General features: G+C 38.6%; 1 protein-coding gene across 2 annotated transcripts; it reads right to left on the reverse strand.

Moving 5' to 3' along the window:
• Window positions 1-319: 319 nt before the first annotated feature.
• Window positions 320-20,541, reverse strand: LOC108138812 (zinc finger protein Elbow). Of its 2 annotated transcripts, none has more exons than XM_017261306.1 (3): window positions 19,420-20,541; window positions 2,447-3,290; window positions 320-1,637 (listed from the first exon to the last, which is right to left on the reverse strand). In XM_017261306.1, exons 1-3 carry the CDS (start codon window positions 19,486-19,488, stop codon window positions 877-879), a joined length of 1,674 nt encoding a protein of 557 aa, XP_017116795.1. In that variant the 5' UTR covers window positions 19,489-20,541; the 3' UTR covers window positions 320-876. The 2 variants fall into 2 exon arrangements, with proteins under 2 accessions (XP_017116795.1, XP_017116794.1); XM_017261305.1 differs by having other exon boundaries at window positions 2,447-3,293.
• Between the last annotated feature and the right edge of the window lie 921 nt (window positions 20,542-21,462).

Below are 21,462 nucleotides of genomic sequence, written 5' to 3' on the forward strand. Positions count from 1 at the left end.
GTCTTGTTTGCCTTTTGGCCATGACTTAAAGCTTTTCCGATACGGTTTTAGGCATCTGGTTTGGTCTGCAGCCAACTGTTTGTGACAGTTTTCCCTGAATAATGAACAGGAAGTCAAGGAAAAGAGCAGATTGAACTTTTAAAACGAGATAATTGTAGGATGTTGAGCTGATTGGTGGATTTGTTTAAATTTGGGGACTTAAATACGGAATCGTATGCACCATAAATACCATACCATGTTATTTGGATCACTAACCATCAGATTATTTTATTTATTACACAATCCCCATTGCAAAAGTATAAAAGAGAAAACTGTTTTGGTATTTAATTTTCTTTGATTTATTGATTTCTTTGTAGTGACTTAATTGAACATTAAAATATTGTTCATAATTACACATTTATGTATAGGTATGTATAGAATTAATTATAAGCAGTTACTCGTATATATATATTTTACAAGAATTTTACAACTTTAAGTTTTTGGACAATCTTTTCATTTCGTTAATTCTGTAATTCTGTTTCGCTTGAATATAATAAATAATATTAAGACTACCATATGCGTTTAGGTAGCAACCACAAAACACACAGACACACAAAGGACGAGCGATATCTGATGTGCTGCACTATATATCATCGATATTCAGATATAAGTATATATATATATTAATATCTAGACGCTAGACTCCTTAAGCTAAGTTGTAAACACATTTGTATGTAACTATAGTACATTAGATCACTAGCTTTTCGTTTCACGAGTGAGTCATATACACCGAAAATCAAAAACACACAGAGAGACGACGACGACGACTCAACAGAAATTATGGTTTTGACTGAGGGCCTGAAGGACTGAATCACGAGCAGGATCAGGATCGGTCTACTATGGATGCGACGACCCCATCCTGGGCCCGTATAACGAGTAGGGCGCAAAGTACTGTGCCAGGGCCGGATGCGGGGGCAGGCCGGGCATACCGGGCGGCGCCAACGAGGGCGGCAGCATCGATGGCTTCCCGTACGGATGATAGCGGGCCGCCGACAGCGGACTCAGCGGCGGGGTGGGGTAGGTGCGCTGGAACAGCGGATGGTTGGGCGGTATGCCGCCGGCGGCCGCTGCACTCAGTACCGCATCCGGCACGGAGGCCGTGTGGGTGCGCAGATGCTGGAACAGGTCGTCGGAGGTGCCGAACCGCTTGCCGCAGTAGGCGGCATCGCTGCCGATCCACGAGCACACGTACGGCATCTGGGTGGCGGCGGCCAGGGCGGCCAGCTGGGCGTGGTACGAGGAGGCAGCCGCCGCCGCCGCCGCTGCCGCCGCACTCGAGGATCCGGACTGACCCTGCGATCCGCCGGACTTGCCAGCACTGCCGTCGCGACCACCGTTGCCCGCCTCGCACTGCGGACAGCCCGCCGGACACGGCTGACCCGCCGCCTTGTTGATGTAGTGCGGACTGGCCGGACATCCCGTGCAGTAGGGATCGCGGCACACGTTGGGCGTGGCCGCCATCATCGACTGCTCCGTGAGGCCCTTCATCCGGGCGTAGTTCAGATACGGATTCATCGCCGACGCCTTGAACATGGCGTGGTGCGGCGACATCAGAGAACTGGCTGTCATCAGGTCCATGGAATAGGGGCTACCGTAACCTGAAAGGCAATTGTATTGGAATTGGTTAGCAAGCAATCTTGTATATTTGCTTATAGTGACTAGAAATTAAAAAAAAGATAAGTCCCTTCATAAAGAACATTCTTTTTATGTTATGTTTATTATGTTTAAAGTTATTTAAGGATCAACCTTTACGGATCTCTTCTATGATGTTCACCATTATAAATTTCATTGAGGCTAATTAAAACAATACATAGGGGTTTGGTGTGGATTCGCGTGTTTTCATATTTGGTTAGATCATAAAAAGTTTCAAGCAAACGAATGTTAAAATAATTTTTTGACTGAAAAGTTAAGGCTTCTATATAGAGCAGATAATTTATATCTGCAAGCTATAGAAGAGCTTAGGTCTTGCATTGTTATTTCAGAACTTCAAATATTTTGTAGTACAACCAAAATTTGTAAGAGGCTTATAACTCGATGTGTATATACACTGATAAAAACTGGAATATCAGAAATAAATATCTGGCTATTAAAACTAAAATTTTAAATTTTATTTTAGTACAAATTCCTAATATACAACACTTTTTAATTAATTAGGAATGCAAATGTTTAATTATGATTACTATTTGTTTTAGCCGCAATATATTTAAGTTTAATATGCTTTGAGATAATAAAATCTATTGCAAAAATAGTGAAATTAAATATGGAAAAAATATTTTTTTATAAAATCAAAAACCCATTGCGGGATAAATATTTAAATTGATTAGATGTCATTTCTTTTATCAGTGTGTGTATAGTAATCCCTGCCGTTCCCAAAATGCATTTGCATTACGCAATTGGTTGCACTCACCGGGCGGATAATAGCCTGCAGATGCGGATCCCTGTTGGCTGGCCGCGTGCAGGGCCTTCACATAGCTGGCCTCCTTTGCGGCGGCCAGAGCGGCCTCCTGCAGGCGATTTGAGCTGGCTATTTGGGCCGCTGCCGCCGCCGCCGCTGCCGCTGCACTGGGACTGTGCATCGTGGCCGACTCTTTGGAATTGCTGCGACCGGGCGTCGTGGAGGATGACGAGGCGGTGGGCTGAAGGCCAGGACTGCCGTTCAGCTGGGCGGCACTGCCCGTGGTGGGGGTCCTCCTGAGACTGCCAGCAGCTGTGGGCGATTCTCGATGCGAGCTTGCACTTTGGTTCGAGTCGCAGCGCTGGCCATGACCACCTCCATTCGAAGTCGATTTGGGGGTCCGCACCCTCTGACCGCCGGCACTACTACTGCTGCTACTGAGATTTGTGGCGCCGCAATCGGCGGCTGTGGTTATGTTGCCGATGCCGATGCTGTTGCTAATGCTGATGTTGTTGTTCGGCTCGTAGGGCTTAAAGGTTGTGGGGGTCGGCTTGCTGCCGTGGGCGGGGGGCAGCTGCTGTTGCTCCACGGAGCCGGTGCTGACGCTGGATGAATGACTGCTAACGGGTGAGGATTTATCGCGTGCACTGCCATCCGTTGATATCTGCTGGCCCAGGCCAAAGGATCCGCCACCCCCGCCGCCACCTCCACCGCCATTGGATCCCTTGGGCTGGTGCTGCAGTTGCTTTGTGGACTTCTCGATGTTGGCCGCCAGCAGCTTGGGGTTTGTGGTATCCGCTCCGATGGCGCTGCATGTTTGGGCCAATAGCGCCAACGGACTGCTTTTGTTGTCCAGCTGCTGGGCAAAACGAAAGGAGAAAAGAAACGAAAAAGAGGGTCTATCAGTACACTGCGTTTGTCTCAGATATCGTGCGTTTTGTGCATCGCCGATAAGATCTCCGCCTTATTGTCTTCTCCTCTACTTTGTTCGGCAAACACTTCTTTGGTTAACTCTGCCCCAGATCTTTATCTTTCGCCACAAAACTGGTGCGATCTGGAAACACTCGTGCAACGCCATTTCTTGCCCTTTTTTGGGCGACATAAATAACAGGCCTGCGGCCATAAATATTTATAATCCCACAACAAAATAAAGGGAATTATGAGGCTATTAAAATGTTTGCCAAAAAAAAGTTGAACGGCAAGATATAGAAACACATTAATTTAATGATGTCAATGTAGTGCTGGAAAAATTCGAACTACACCCTTGGGAGTGTTTGTTTATTTGGTTCGAGGGCACAAACAAATAATAAAGGGCGTATCGTGAAGTTGACATATTTTGTGGTTTGACTTTTATTTTTTTGAAGTAAAAACAACTTTAAAAAAAATTTCCAAACGAAATAAACGACTTTAAATTCCATTGCAAACTTCTGTAAATCATTAAATAATTTCTTTGTTTAATCAAATTGCTTCCTTTACCAAACTTAATCCATCTCACGCGTTTTCTATAATTATATGCACAGCTCATATCAATAAAATGTAATCAGCGTTCATCGGGTTTTATGACCATTTCCAATTGAGCAATTAGGCTAATGAAATTATTAGCCATTTGTGATATATTGAGCAATAAACAAGTGCCAAAGTTATGTCTGAGATAGTGGTGGTGTTCTACAAATGGGGTTGAGTTTGGAAGGCTTAATAAAATACTATAGAAATTTAAGGCATTTAATTAAAGGGCAAAGGCTTTTATTAATTAAATAATAGTTTTATGTGATCAATTTAATTTTGGTATTTAATCGGAGGAAATATGAGCTTTTGATATCTTGAATCCGACTACAAATATTGCTTATTATATTATAATTACAAAAAATTATAAAATTTAAAGAGCAATGGAAAATTTTTGGAAAAAAAACCCATAATTGTGACCCATAATTGTGGATGACTTTATGCTTATTGCTTATCAATTGAGTTTTTCGAATTATGATTATTGGGTAATTTCAACCATTCTATATATTTAGTAGGCTTATAAAACGATCGTATATATCAGCATTTAGAGCCATGGGAGTGAATATTACCGATTGAGTAGTACAAAGCGGGATCGAACGAGTGCCGACACACAAGCTGCAATTGCAGGCGATCGTAGTTATAACTTATAAGTACACATAAATGAAATGAATATTGCCCACTCACAGTTTGTGCCATAAACACGAAACACGGTTTTTGCAATAAAATCCATTTCGCCGCATGCCATAAATTATGGCCAGAAGAAGAAGAAGAGGAAGGAGGAAAAGCGGAAAGGGAAAACCCAAAACTGAGGCGAGAGTTGAACGTTCATAACTCATCGCCCAACTACAATCCATACACACACAAACACACAGGGCCACATCGAAAATAATGACGTACACTCACTGTGTGTATAGTATGTATGTATGCGAGCGTAATTACGCTTATGCCCAACTGGCGCAAGTCGTAAACTACAAAATATTGAAGCTTTTATAACACTCAATGGGCCGCCATAAATTATTATGATACTATTGTAAAAATGGCAAAATTTCTTATCGGTACTTAAGAGTACTTTGGATGCCCTGTAATCAGAGTGCTTGTGTGTGCACATGAAAGAAGTAACAATCATTTTTTGTTTCAGGGGATTATTATGTTAAATGGAAAGAATGAAAAGACTGTTTGGTCTTAATAAGAAAGGTATTTACTTTAAAACTCTTGTTTTTATTTACTAATAATAATTTAGGTTTGGTTAAGATAAATGTACATCTGCTATTACATTTTCTTTTATATTTTGATTGCACTATAATGGAATTTTCCTTTTTTTTTTTGGTAAATGGTAATTTGAAAATTTATTAGGTTCTATATGAGCTGAGATTAAAATGATCTTTTAATAAGATAAAATATGACTTCTGAATTATTAAATTTAAATATTATTTTTTGTAATTCCACCTTTTTTTGTATTACTTACTAATAAACCATTTATACTTTGAACTAAAAAATACAGTGTATAACCTTAGTCAACCAATAGAATGGCCTCTTTATATTTATTCGATTTGAATTTGTGTGGATATACCCAAAGACCACCCCTCAAATCCCACTCCTCATCAACAGTTTATTAATTATTGGCGCAAACAGAGGGGCGGACAGAACTCACCCCATTCGTCTCGTTTTTAGCACAATTAGTCATAATTTATTATCATGTTGATAAAGTTTCCGTATTGATTTTCGGTATTACGCATATTCGTGTCGCACATTTTGTGTTTTGTTTGTGATTTAGTTTATAAATATTTCCCAGCCCCAGCCGCATGAACGTATGTACTTTTGTGCAGATAGAATGAGCCATATGGGGCTTGTTTAATTTACGATTGGACAATAGCTTCATAAACCGTAGATATATTTAATTTATACATATATGTGAACGTCAATTGACTTGTGCGGAGCGAAATGGAAGTATTACTCTGTCTCTGACCTGTTCGTATAATAATTGAGGCCAAGTTGTGGGTAATTATACAAATCAACTTCCACTGTAGTGTGACTTAGCCTATCGAAAATTGTTATTAAATGGTATTGAACGTTTTTTTTTTATGAACATGCTAAAATTTGAGACTATATAACTATGAAAAATACTTATTTTTAACACTTAATTAGCTCCTAAAAGCAAATGAAAAATACAAAAAAGACGAAAAAACGTAATACGTATAAATTATAAGTATTGTGATAATTAAAATGTTACACCTTGTGAAAAATGTGTATACAAAACATCGACACTAACAAGGTAAGCAAACAACAACCTGAGTACGGCAATAAAAACAAGTGACTACGACAACAACAGTAGTCATGGCTGAGCAAGTTGGAAATGAAACCTCAACTGAAATGCATTTAGTTATGCCTTTGCACAATCAAGTCACAGCCGCTTGTTAAATGCGTATAATTTAATTAGACACTTTGAACTAAACACACTCAGCTGTCATGATTTGATTTGATTTATTATCGTTTGTGCACATATTTTTAATGCTAATTTTATTTTAAAGGTGTGTAGAGTTGGGTATGTGAGAAAAGGAATGGCCTGTGACACCTAGACCTGGATTTGAGTTGGAAAATGGTTTACCACACTACTGATATAATAAAAATTATTAATTAAATTATGCATTTGTAGACTAACTTCTTTATATAAAGAGCTTTTAAAACCTACCATTTAAAATGGTTCTCAAATTGGTCCGCTATGATCCTAACCATAGCAACCATTTATCATCACGCTGCTAAAGTTATTTGCTTAACATTTCACACAAGTGTCACAAACAAATGCCTCAAGTATTATACAAATTAACAAGAAAAGCTAAATGTGTCAAACTATTTTATAGTGCCCTAAGCTACTTCCCCGCCAACCCCTTGAATACACTCAACATTTGAGAAGTGTGACACATCGACATACTTAAGTCATCATCGCACGTAGACTTGAAACAATAAAAGAGTCTTTGGTAAATAAAAGTAAAGTAAATTATAAACAAATAAAAGCGGCACGCGAAGCTTTTGGGTTGAGCAAGGGAAGAGGTCGAAGGGAAAAGCGTGTGGCTCACGCACTCGAAGGCCCTTGAAAAATCATACTTTATGTTAATATGACAAACAAAATGTTGAAACTTTGTATGCATCGTTTTTTTTTGTTGTTCGTGAAACAATGACATGACAGCCAAGTTTAATTCGGGTTGGAACGAGGAGGGTCATACAACGTAAGTTGGTAACAGACAAGTTGAATTGTTGACTTTGGCTTGTTGCTTCTCAAATTGAAACTTTTGATCGATTCACTTTTGAAGCTTTGCCGAAAGGTGTTGCTTTTTGTAGGGTATTGTGATTTGATTGAAAGAGAGTACTCTTCAATCATTATTTAAGAGGTTTATTTTCGGGGAAAAATAAAGTAAAGTAGCTTTAATATTATGTTACTTGCAAGATATTTGATTTATTGCTAGTCAACAGCAATAAAAGTTATCTATAATGGACTTTGAGATCTATTCAGTCGCCACTTCTTTTTTTCGTTGGACCACATTTTGCTGGCAATATTTTGTAAAATGCAATTTTCAAGATTCAGCGGCTCAGGAAATTTCTTTCCCTCGCACACATTACGATACAGAAATAGCTGCTATAAATATGAATTACAGGATAAGCATAAAAAGCGGAAATTGTGTGCCGCCGCCATCGTCGACGACGCTTTGCATAAGCCAAAGGCAACGTCTTTAGCAGACCTTTCCCCCAAACCCAAACCCATTCCCATCCCCATTCCCAAATCCAAGCCCAACCCAACCCCTGACTCAGTTTTTTAAGACGCCCTTGCAGTTTTGCTGGGGAATTATAAAATAAGCGATAAAAATGGTATAAAACTTTATGCAGACTTTGTATTTTCCTCTCTTTCTTTTCTTACGGCCCCTTCTCTTTCTATCCCATTCCGTTTATAACATTGGGAGTGGGCACTCTGTCGTTATACATATTATGCATGTATATTATATCATTCAGCCTGTTAACACCTTTTTGTATACGCTTACTTATATACATTTTTTTTTCGTTTGGGTGATAATAAATTTTGCTTGCCTGGGTAAAAGAAGAACAAATATAAATGTATAAGAAAAATTTGCATAAATGGCTATAAAAATATTAAGGGCTTTGGGCCCAAGTTGAATTAAATGATTCATCTAGAGCTGTGATATTGTAGGGAGGGCAGTTGAAATTGGGAGTTATGTGAAAATTAGCTGTTTCCTAAATACAAAACTGAGCCCTAAAATAATAATAATAATGCTTAACATCCATACCAAAACATTTATTTTTATAACAAGAATTGAGTTGTCAACATTTTTGGTTTCCAGAATGGCTTTGCCTCTTAAGGAATCGAAGCACACGACAAAGGTCACAATTGTTAGCCCCTTCAGTCAATTGTAACCCCATTTCATTGGTCTTACCCCATAAAACCTCCCCAGACAGTCCCGGCCGCAACTGCAATTCAATATGCCTGTTGGTTTATTTTCAGCCGGCATGGCAATAAGAGAAACACAAAACGCTGTCACATTAACTGTCAACTGCCGCACAACTGACACTTGTCATATTGACAACCGACAGCGTCATTTGACTGTCAAACGCGGGCCAACAGAGCAGCACAGCAGAGAGGACGAGGCGAACAAATAGCAGATAGCAAATAGCAAATAGCAAATAGCAAATAAAGCCGAGATCCGACGAGGCCATCCCTGGCACTCGACTACTCTGGCAATCTGACTATCTCACTATCTGACTACCCGACTATATGGCATGTGGCAATGCAATGCAATGCAATGCAATGCATAGAGTTGCCACCGTCGGTGAAGAGCACTTGGCGTTAGACAATGTTGCAATTTTAGACGTTGCATGAGTCCCCGACTGTCAGCCATATCATTGCAATTGTCACAGTGGCTTGCTGCTGCTGCTGCTGCTGCTGCAGTTGTTGGGTGCACTTTGAGTGACACATTAATGCCATTTTCATGTGTCACTCTTTCTTTCATTTGGAGCCGTAGTGCCCCCCCTTAACCCCCTACCAACAATCTATGGGGCCTCTCGGAAAACTTCGCTGGGGTCGTGTCTTGTTTCTCTGTTAGATTTCATGTCAGACTTTTGTCAACATTACGTGTCTATTTAGTTGTCAGTTGGCAGTTGTTATAGCTTCGCTGCTGTTGCTGCATTTTCTACAGTTGGCCTTTTTTTTAAGTTTTTTTTGGTCGTTTTGGCTTCCAGAACTGTGTATGCAAACATTTGTTTTTCGTCGCCGCATTCCTCGCTTTTTTGTTTTGTTTACTTATCTTTGTCATTTTTTTGTTTTTGTTTTTCGGTGTTTCTCTGCAAATTACTTGGTTGTTGTTAGTTTTTCTATTTGCATGGCGAATATTTTGTTTATCTTTTGTCAGGTGGGGTTTATTTAGTTGCCCAGGTGGGTGAGTCAAATTGGGAAACAAAAGCGATTTGGGTAATTAGGGGGATGAGAATAAATATTTGGGGCTTAAAATAGAGCAAAATGTGTAGTCCGTTGACATTTTGGGGTTGAGAATTTTAAAAACTGTTTGAGTAGATCAGAACAGAATTCCTTCTAAAGCTATTGCACAAAAAATACTGTTGAATAATGGGTTCAATAGCCTTTTTAATAACCAACCCTTAATTTTGGTTTTCTTATTTTTCTAGGTGCTACATCAATGTCTGTGGGTAACACAGTGCGTATACACAATACAATTAACCCCATAGCCTTAAGCCAAATTAATTGCCACAGAACGAGAGAAAAATTCAACAAGCCAATGCTCTTTTGCAGATCTATCACTTAATCTCACTTCCCTCTGTCTGTCTAATGTGTTTTTTTCGTGTTATTGATGTCAACACCAATTGGCATATTCCATTATTTCGCTCATCACTCATGTGGCAGCAGAGCAAAACACCAAACACACAAATAAAATGCGACTCGAAGATGAGGCCTTTCAAGGTTGCTCTAAGTTTGCCGCAGTTGCCTCAGCTTAATGGTGTTTATTTTTTCAATTCTCGCCATCTCTATCTGTGTAGCTCTGTATCCTCTGTATCTATAATTTGGACAACGTGCTTATCAATCATACGCAACGTGCGCCTGTCACCTGCCAGCCTCTGTCCAGCATTGTGATGGAATGCGTCAACGTGGGCGTTACTTTATGACGGGCTGTACTTCCTCCCGCAACAAAAACACAGCCTAAATATGGTGTACGAAAAATAATATATATAAATATATATAAATACATATGCGTAAATAAATAAAGATATTAACAGTTGTGAGGGTTATGCAAACGCGGTTCATTGTTGTTTTGACATACATAATTATTTATTTTTTGAATTCTTTGTGAATGACTGAACCGGATAAGTGAGCACTTATTTTATCTCATTTATTTGGCTATTATCTCTCTTTTTTGAGATTATGCCTCAAAAAATAATGCTATTTAAATTAACATATATATATCAATTTAGAATTTTGAGTAACTTATTTAACACAACTGATTTATTTTGATTTGTTTAGATTTGCTTATGCTTACAAGTACTTAAGAAAATACTGAAAAGAAATATTGTTTTGCTTCTGAGAAACCCATTAGCTGTCATCTCGTTTAATATATAAAGACTGTTCACTAAACTGTGTGTATACGGTTTAGCACCTCAAACTGGATCATGAGAAGTTCACAGAATTTAAATGTAGCATTCCCTCTTCCTTTCCCTCGACCAAACACTCACACCCGATTATTTCACCACAAATCTTTGTTGTTCATCAAGAACAATAATTTCGATACTTTATTCCCCCCATTTAGCGGAATTCGTATATACGTGCCTGTGCGGCGGCAGCTGTTGGCCTGGCAAATTAGCATAAAGCCAAGCAAAAGGTGTCTGTCATTGCTGTCAAGTGAATTGAATGCCTGTGCCCACATGCGGCATTCATTAATTCCTACTTTCCGACTGATCCGCGCCGTGTTTGTCGCTCATTTTTTTTCAGATTTTATTTTTATTAAGAAAAATCTTTAAGCTGACAGCTGACTAAATTAATTTGACAATAATTAGCATTTCAAGTTGTCAGCGTTAATGAAATTTCCCCCCTCGCACCTGATGCGTTCGTCTCCATCGCGATCGCATAATGAAACCAACGACACTTTATTATTTTAGTCCACTGCAAATGCAGTATTATTGGTGTCTCGCTGGCATTGTTGCCTGTCAGCTGGCTGTTGCCTTGGCTCGCCTGTCAAAATGCCAAAACCACCGACAAGTAGTGCGGTGCGGCGGGGTATACACATTTCGAATAGTCCCGACTAAAAAATATAACATTTGGATAATTTATCAGGCGACTTAACAAAAAATATTGGACTTGAACTCGGTTCTTTCGGATGAAACAAATTTGGCTTATTAAATTTGAAATTGGAATACCATTCCTTTTTTTCTTTATTTATTTTGTAAACGCCTAGTCCGACTTGCACTACTGTTAAGTGCAAAGGAACATTAATCATACTTAATTTCTCTGAGTGTGTGTCGCCTGACGATGAGCCAGAAGATGCGGATCAGACCCGCCCAGACCCACAAAATGTTCGCTCGGAGGTGTCATTCGCATTTGGCATCGCGTTAATTACGTGTTATTTATAATTATGCCGCTCTACGTTTGCGTTGACAAGTGTTGTCAGCATCCCGCCCCTCCTGCCTGCCACGCCTCTTTTGCCCACGCCCTTTTCTGATTATGTTTTCTGCTGCACTTGTAGCCTCTTCGTTTTGGCATAATTCATTTTATCCTCCTCCCTTGGGTGCCTGACTTGCATTTTTTTAACAACACCATTAAATGTTTTATTTGATTGTTAATAACGTTTCTCGACATTTTCTTTAATTTCCGCAGATAGATTGAAAGGATATTGTACAGTCTAATTTGGATAAAACTTACTAAAGAAGGAAGGGATCAATTTCGTCTTTATAAATTTAATTATCTAAAATGCTGTGGAGTTTAAGAATCTGGTCTTTTTCAATTTTTATGCATTTTGTATATTGCCGTGCAATTTTATTTTAAGCAAGCTAAGCTATAGCTACTCTTCACTGTACATATCCACCAGATAGCGGTACAGAAACGCCATTCTGAAAACTTGGTAAAAGAAAACAAATTGTTGTTGCACTTCCGTTGCCAGTCAACTCTGACAGTCAGAAAGAGATGGGACTAGAGGGGCAGAAACAGATAGACAGAGATAGAGAGTGGGATCTTACACTATTTTAGCACTTCGCGCCGGATCTGCCAAACTGACAGTTTTGTGTTGCACAGCTGTTGGCCCATCTTCCCCTATACCCTGACCAGTACACAGAAAATTATATATTTTTATTTTTAATTAAAATTAAATTAAATTCAAATATTTTTTAGTTTCGTTTCATTGTGCAATCACATAAAGTAAAGGTGCCAAAGCGCTTATTTATATGTCAACCCCTGTAGCAGCTGGAAAAAAAAACCATCACATTAATTTTTCCCTCTGTGCAGATACAATTCGCGAATAAAAAATGCACTTGGCCTGTCTATTCCAAAAAACGAAACTAAAGCAGTGGGATTTTCGAGGGGAGTTGGGCAGAAGAGGAGTCCGAATCCGACTGAATGACGTGCTGACGCCTCTTCGCCGCTTCCCCTCCTTCCTTGTCCCTCTAAAGCCTTCTGCCTGTCTGCATAATAAAATGCGAAAATATGCAAATAGAGCCAAATAACGCGAGCAATGCAACCAACAACATATGGCAGTGGCAGTGGAAGGGGGGTTGGCGGGCAAACAGGGGATCTCCCCTTTCGTTAGATTTTTTCGCTGCGATAAGCGAAGAAAACAAAAAAACGAGCGCACATTTTGTTGTATTTTTTATGTGCAAAAGTACACCGAAATGACAGCGCGACAAGCCAAAAAGACAGCGGATACAGCTGAATAAATGAATTGCAGTAGGTAAATTTTATTCGCAACACTCGCTCAGCTAATTTGAATAGGCAGAGGCAGCAGGCCCCCCGTTCGATTCCCTCGATAAAGATGCTACCCACACGAAAAGTGTGGAAAGCCTTTGTTCGGTGCCAGATATTTGACACGTGATAACGCACACGGCCAGCCTGGGAAAATTGCAAAAAGGCGTGAGTTGTGCATCGCATTGTTCTGTAACACCTCGATGCACTTCCTACCCCATTTTAATTCCAAAGATCATAAGAAAGTATTTAGCATGGTTATACTTTGATTACCACAGTTTGAAACTGTTTTTTTTTCTATCGAAAAAGAAATTATATATTTGTACCTCTGTAATGTAAACTCATTTAAGTGTAAGCTCAACTAAAATATGCTATTCAAACCCAAAAAACAATTTTAAATTTTAAATTCAAACACATAGCTACTAGCAATTTGCTCAATTTTAACATTTTGGCAGATGATTTAAATAAAATATCTAGTCATTTATATAAACGATTCTCAAATGCTCATGAGTCTGTCAGCAACGTTTCCCTGCGTAAGTCAAACGAATATTATTCTGACTTGACATTTGACATGACATTCAAGTCATCGGAAAGAAAAAACTCTGACAGTGTCTTTAATTTATTTTATTTTCTCTATACGTTTTCTTTTATTTCTGTTTTGTATATTTCAACCTTGCCATTTTTGCCTTGAAGTGTCACAAGCACTGTCTATCTAAATGTGTGGGGAGGTGGGAAGGTTCGGAAAGTGTCAACGGCAGTCGAAATACAACAAAACGGAGAAAAAACGAAAGCGAAGAAGAGCTAGAAATTTGTAACCGAGTAGCAATCAAAAAGTGTCACTTTGACACATGTCAGTTTGTATTTAAATGAACTTTTTCGCCTCTTTTGTTGATGGGACGTATTTCATTGTTTTTGTGCGCAGAAATAAAATCCAACAAAATGGAGATAGATTTTCTGAAAACTCAAGTTACATATTTTAGTTCTTTTGTCAAAAAATTAATTAATTGTAATTTTAGCTAAACAATCATAGCAATTGACATACCAGTTTTGGCTTGTTAGAAAATCCAAAGCTCATTGTGTGAAAGGCTTGCCCACCAGTATTTAAATTGATAATGCTTACGGATAATTTATGATCAATTTAGTTTTTTTTTTTTTTTTGGCTTTTGTTGTTTCGTGTGACGACTTGGTCATAATTTCTTATCGCAATCGACTGAAAGTGCCTTTAACGTTCACTTTCACTTTCGGGGCTTGGTGTAAATTGAGACCAGCTTGCAACACGAAAAGTAATTTGAAACGCTTTCAAATGACTGCCACAAAATTAATGGACACCAATCAGACACTCACACAGAGTGCGACTCGTTCAAGTGGCGCCAATTAAAGTGATTAACATCGCGATAGAATAAATAAAAAATATACAGCCAAAAAGAGTGTCACCCAAACAAGCAGCGGAAATAAACGGAATACCCGATGATAAGAGGGCTTTGATAGCTCACAAGTTGTTTCAGCGCATAATTGATGTGATTGAGATTGATTGTTTATTTGTTTTCCGCCCGTTCAGTGGGTTGATTTGATTGAATTTGTCGCCCGCTCCTCGGACCCCGAAAATGGCGCCAGTTTGACCGCTTTGTGAGCTTATCAGCATTACATTTTTAGCCTATTTCTTTTTATATTCATTCCCGTGTGTGTGTTTTCCCCCTTTGGGTCAGACATTTTTGAGTACCCTTTTACATACAAAGCAACTTATAAATATATATGTAAATACGTTTATTCTTGAATGCTTTGTGATTTCTTTTGAAATTTCAGCTCGGGCTTCAAAATCAATTTGTGTGCATTTAGTGTCAAATGGTTTGTTGAGCTCTGAAAGCCCTATTTGCCCAATGATCTGTTTGGTGAGGGGCTTTGGGCTGGCCAACTGATTAATATTTATACACAATTTTACGGCAATCACTCATACGCCCCGTGTTGTGTGGTAAGCAACTTAATGATTGATACCATTTGAAGCCCACTTAATTTTCGCCGGATTACCAGGCATTAAGAATGCCGCGGTAACGGTCAAGCGTTTTGCGTTGGACACTGGGGAATTATGGGGTTTTCACTTTGTGCCTTGGCTTTAAAACCAATTTGGGAAAATGGGCAAGATAAACAGCGTTTGTCACATGGTGATGGCATAAGCATTTGCTTGGGCATAATTGAAGCCAAAGCTAAATCTTACAACGTAAGTCACAATTCTTCCCATAATTGAACTCTAAATTGTCTTTAATTCATTTGCTTACTCTGTATTGGATTATTTTGTATGTATTTTTTTAATATTTGCATACATTTTAAGCTGACCCGTTTAAGCCAGCAATTGAGTTTGTGACACATCTCATGATGCTGTTAATGGTGACGATGATAATGCAATTGACAGTAATCAGCGGGAACATTAATTTGATTACTTCTATATGAATTTATTGGTTAATTTGTTGGAGCATTTTACGATTATTGACTTTGACTGTTTTATAACCCACATTCGCCCCCTTTTCAGTCCCCTTCCACAAAATCGATTATCTCGGGCCATAATTTGTAATGCCGCGACTTAGCTCTATAGAAAAAAAAACACAAACCGAGAAAAAAAAACGGGTTATTATTTTGCGGTTTAAGCGGCTATTGCAATTCATTATCATAGTTGCCGCCTCGCGTGCATTTAAATGAATTCATTGAGTTTCACCCATTCAATTTGTACATACGCAAGCATTTAGTTTTCAAAATGATATTTGCCATGAATGGTTATGACTATAGTTTGGATTGGGGGGATCGGAGGTGTTGCTGGCACGATTGTATGGGGCTGAGTCGAGTTTCGAGTGATAAATGCCGTTTGATTGTATTCTCAAAAGGCAATAATAGTAATTATGGCATGGGATGGTAACATTGAGTTGGACGCTGCTGTTAAAGTTTTATTGCCTCTTTCTATTTCTTACTTTATATTTATAGGCGCTTATTAACGAAATTGGATCGTTAAATTTATGATCCCACCATAAAAAGCCATAAATTTCTTAATGAACAGCAGTAGATATCGATTCCATGAAGGTTTATTTTTAAGTCCGTTCTTAATCGGTTTCTTATCACCAAGTGCTTAGCTTATAATCCAACAAGATGATATTTTAGTTCAATGCAATTTCTACAAGCAAAGTTATTCACAGAATGGTTGATTGACTGATTTGTTGTGTGTTTATTTGGAATTTTGCTTTGATTAGAAAGCTAATTAATGATTTCAAAGGGTGACTAATAGTTTATTTTTAAATTCTGCTAAGAGTTTTTATAAACTACCGCATTAGTGAACTCAATATAATATGTGTTTAGGGTTCTTTTTTAATTAAACGAATTTAATATATATTTTTTTGTTGGCAAGTAGATCAACAGAGTTATTAACATTTTTAACAGCTAGTCCTAAAAACTAGGTGGCAATCCCTTAGTTTATAATTAGCTGAAAGCCATAAGCTCACCATGTAAATATAAAACACTTTTTTATGTGAGCTAAACCCTTTAATGGACTCACAAAATATAAACGCTTGATGCAAATTGACTTTTAACCCAGCCCAACCCCAATTAGAGTGCCATAACAATTCCGCTGTATATCTTGTACTTCAGTTGTCTGTTTCGCTTTTCACATATTTAAAATGTTCCAAGAATTAATTAACACTTTGGACAAAAAACTATTATTTGTGTGCGAGTACAAAAAATTAACATGACAGCTCTAGACATGGCAATTTATCACTAGCATACACAACTCAGCTCGACTCATTTGTTGTTGCCTTGGCTGACTGGCTGACTGACTGGATGACTGACTGGCTGGCTGGCATGGCATTTCTGCTGTTGATGACACTTTAATTAGAGCCACACGCAAACACAAAGCCAAAAGAATGGCCCATTGAGGGGAAAATTCGCCAGGGGAAAAGCCTGAGACAGAGCCGTTATGTCAAGCGCACACTTTAACTGCCACATCCGACCAGACAAGTTGCTGGGTTATTTGGTGGCCCAAACCAGCCCAAACCCAGCCAAACCAAACTTGATGGCAGCGTGTGGTTAACTGAAATGAACGTCCGACTGCATAAATGGCCGCTTGACTGACACATTTAATTATATTAATGATGTTTGCGGTCAGCTGACATTTGCACTTTATTTACCTTTTTCTGCCGCTCTGTCAGTTTAACTGACTGGTCTTGAGCTCATGTTAAGCTCTGACTCTGACATGAGCCCCGTCCGAACTGGAACTGAAACTGAACTGACTTTCACGTTCAGATTTTGAGTTATTGCCCAACAGATAGCTCGGAGTCTCGCATTTATTTCCATTTTGCGACGCCGTTTCCCTTTTCGGTCACAAAAGTTTTGTAATTTTTCAACATGTGACAGCAAATTATCAACAGTCACTTCGGAGATCTCTCTTTCATTTTCGCTCGCAGTATATCCAATATACGTACATCTCCGCTTTTATGGACTGAGGCGCCACATAAAAGATATACAAATGATGACACTGACAGCTGTCAGGCTTAGTTTATTTGATTTTATTATAATTAATTATAAACAGCTGCCATTAATCATTGAATAATTTATACGTTCGCAGATAGTATCTCAGATAAAGCACAAAAGAAGAAGGTTAGTCAGTCATCGGGAGGCCCACGTTAAGCTAAATTTACTTAACACTTTGCTCGTCAATTTAAAATTATATTTCAGGTGTGTATAGGAAGAAGTATATTCATATATATTTTAAAGTCCCCTCGTAACACACATCTATCTGATTTACTTAATACAATCTATTTTCAACTGCAAAAAGCTTTTTAAATGATTTTTAATACGATTTTTAATGCAGTTAGGGTTAAAGAAAGTAAATCTAAATAGTAACTCATTACTTAAAGCCCGTCTTATAAATAAATCCGAGATTTATAGAATCTGTCAGTCACTTGGCACCGGAACCAGTTCATCATGGACTGCGTATTGAGATACGATCCGTTGATTTATGGATTTTTGCTCGTTTGCGCTGCTGAAAAGCTTTCACATGACCAATATGGTGGATTGGCTGGCTGGGGCTGGGGCTCTTTACCGAAATCTCCGTAAATCACGTAAGCTCCGAAAACGCTATTTCAAATTACCCAGTTAATGAATGTACTCATCGTGCTGGTGCCATAAACTGCTTCCGTTCTTTATGAACAAAATGCGCTCAACAAATTAAAATGAAAATTTATGGCTCTCACACGGCAGTTCGAAGAGAGATAGTTTGGATAAGGTGAGAGGGGGGTAATGGGGACCACAACAACTTTGACTCTGATTAACTGCCATAGTTTCTCGAACACTGGTACTGTGTGCGTGTGTGTGTGTGTGAAATTGCATTTGTTTTCTGTCATTATAAATTCAAATTTGGCGCGCCATAAATTTGCATACAATTTCCAGAGGTGCACTCGACTCGACTCTCTAAACACTTCCAGACAGAGGCAACTCGGCTACAGATTTACATAGTTTAATGTGAACAAACATAAATAAGTTTTATGTGCAGATATTGGAAAATTTATCGTTCAACGATTGTGAACTCGCTATTTTCCTTTACCCCTACTCCGAATGCATTTCCGTTTGCGAGCACATGGCCAAAAGTCTTCTGGAAGTTTGGAGGAGGTTGTTCGGTTAGGATATTTCGCCTGTGGCGAGTGCTTCACAGTCGAAATTTTTATTATTTATGAAATATTGCTCGACAATTTATTTCAGATGTCCAGAATGTCGATAGTTTGTTATTCATGGCTGTAAGTTTTATAATCGAGTGAAGCGAATTGGGTGTTATTGCAAATATCTGTACTATTCGTATTACTATCCTTTAACCATGATGATTTTTGAATTCCTTTTAGTAAATCCATATGTCAAGCCATTATAAGGTTTGTCATGCTTAAAAATCCAAAGGTAAAGTAAACCAATTTGACAAGGTGAAACAATTTTTAAGGCTGACTAGATAGACTGTGTGAAGGAATGCGTGGAGAATTAAGTGTGAAATTTGCAACGCCTTATAAAAAGTTTCAAGCAACATACGAACCAATAAGAGCCTCATTTATTTTAAAATCTTTAATAACATTCTTTTTCTTTTATTAATAAAAATTTGCATTGATCATGAAATATTGTTCTAGCTAGGTGCAATATACATACAACATTTTAAAAGTGTGAACAAATTTAATATAATAATAATAAGTAAAATTAAACTATACAAAAATAAGAACCAGTTGTTAGGAAACTAAAGTAAAAAGTTAGGAAAATAACGAATAACCTGTCAAATAGCTAATAGGATACAGTTAAAAGCGTATTAAATGATGGGCAATCCCCAGTTCAATTCGCCTTGTATCCCTTCTAATTTAAGTGGATCAAGCCGGTTTGCCTAAAAAAAGTAATCTGACCTGATTTGAGCGATAAGACCAGATAAATTCAATAAATTTCTGATTGCCGCATTACCACCTTGCGAATTATACCCCCCCAAAAAAGGAGACAAAATGAGCAGAGATGAGGGGCTTACCGCTGTTGGGGCAGCTGCAGCTGTCATATAATCCGGCCTTAAATAATGATGATTGCTGGATTGCAGCATTTTATTATAATTTGTTAAATCCACTTTGACGGCTTTTCTTTGGTGGTTCGGTGGAGGTGTTGACTGGTTGTTGTTATTGCTTGCTCCGACCGCAAAGTACGGCAGCGCGCTTAACGGTAAATGCCAATTTATGTGGCGTGTGCTGCCAACTCGTGTGAAAAGCGGCGCCTGCGCCTGCGCCTTGCTTGCAAAGTATTTTCCAGCTGCCTGACTTTTCGCTGATTAAGCCGTCCACGTTCCGCGGCGCTTGTTGATGTGTGTACTTATTGATGATTATTTATTTAATTTTTGTTTTTTTTATTTTGTTTTTTTATTTTTTCCGATTCGCAATCGTTATTGCTGCTTGCTGGGCTTTGTTTGTAATTCGATTTCATTAATAATTCAGTGCTGTTGGCGCAAGGGGGGATTTCTCTCTCATGCGTCGAGTTGTGACTTTCACGCCAGTGGCATATTAATTTGTTGTTGTTATTAGTTGGCTTCGCTTTAATTGTGCAATAAATTCATTAAGTATTATAATTGCCGCCTCGGCTGGATTATTTATATACACACGAAAAATGTGTATAAAAAGAATTTACACTTTACTTTCTTTTCTTGTTTGGAAATACTTTTGTGGTTGATTCACGCATAGGTTTTTGTTATGTATTTATGGGTTTCCTTTGTTAGATACATATAAATTTTTATATTTCTTTGGCTTGGCCGTTTTTGGTTTGTGGTTTCGCTCGAATGCCTCGTTGAGGGCGCGTTTTATGATGAGGCACGTACGTTAGATGGTTCCGGAAACGTGGGGCTATCCAAAAGTTAGCTACTCACTTAGTTAATTTTGTTTCACATGTGTATAAACGTTGTTTTGAACTCAGTCTAATTTTGATAAAGCACAAAGATCACTCGAAAACGATTCAAAAAATGGGCGATTTTTGGGCGAAGTACATCCAATATATATATATCCGTGGAAATTCCGCCAGGCCGATTTACGCTTTCGCACTCACAACAGAACACTCCGGTCGCATCAGTCCGTGCGTTCAGCGCACGTTCGAACTTTAAACGTGAAAAACCGAAATTCGACTAAAAATCTATAAACAACATGCCATGCACGCTTCGCTCGCTCTCTTCGCGCTCTTTCGCTCACTAGTTTTCGCGCTCGCCGAAAAACCAGTTCGCTCTTTGTGGCTTGGGGCCGTTTTCATTTTCAACAAGTGTGCTTTTGTTGTTGTGCGAGGCCATGCGCTCCCCTTTCAGAGAGCGATAGAGCGGTAGTTGGAGCCGAGCATAGAGGGAGAGAGAGAGCATACGTTTTCAGTTCGCTACTCTTTGCTGAGTGCGCATGCTTTTTGCTGAGGCAGCAATTTTAGCGTGGGAGCGGAGAGAAAACAAAAGCGTAGTAGAAGAGATGGTTTAGTAGTAGATGGTTATGCTGGGGCAGAAAAGTAGTCCTGACAATGGGAAGAAACGGGAATTTCCAAACATTTAAGTCTATTGTTTTTTTTAACTTAATCCAAGGGCTAGCTTTTCACAAAAATCTATCTATTAAAAATTACGTATACGACCAGTTGTCAGTTCTCTAATACCATAACCAAATTTTGTAGTACATTCAGTTTATTGGCTATTTTGATTATTTGTAGATTTTATGCAGTTATTTGTAATACTTTTGTCAATTATTTATGTCTGTTTAATTAAAAAACAGAATCGCGGGATCTTTTGTGAGGAGCATTTAAAATAATAATAAAAGCTGATAGTCAGCATTGTGTACAATTTCAAAAATTTGGTTATAAAATAAAATGATAAAAACCCAAAAAAAGGCCACACTCACACACAAAGCTGGCCACATCGACACCAGCACGCTCATTGGGCGATCGACGCTTCTGTGTAGCCATTTTGGGTAATTTTGTTGCTGCTGTTTCGCAGTGTTTTGTGGGGAATTTATTTCCACACACATGTGTGTGCAGCCATTTCGCGTGTGTGCGTGCGGAGAGCGCA

The sequence above is a fragment of the Drosophila elegans genome, unplaced genomic scaffold (genome assembly GCF_018152505.1).
Source record: "Drosophila elegans isolate 14027-0461.03 unplaced genomic scaffold, ASM1815250v1 contig_814, whole genome shotgun sequence".
NCBI classification, from domain to species: domain Eukaryota; kingdom Metazoa; phylum Arthropoda; class Insecta; order Diptera; family Drosophilidae; genus Drosophila; species Drosophila elegans.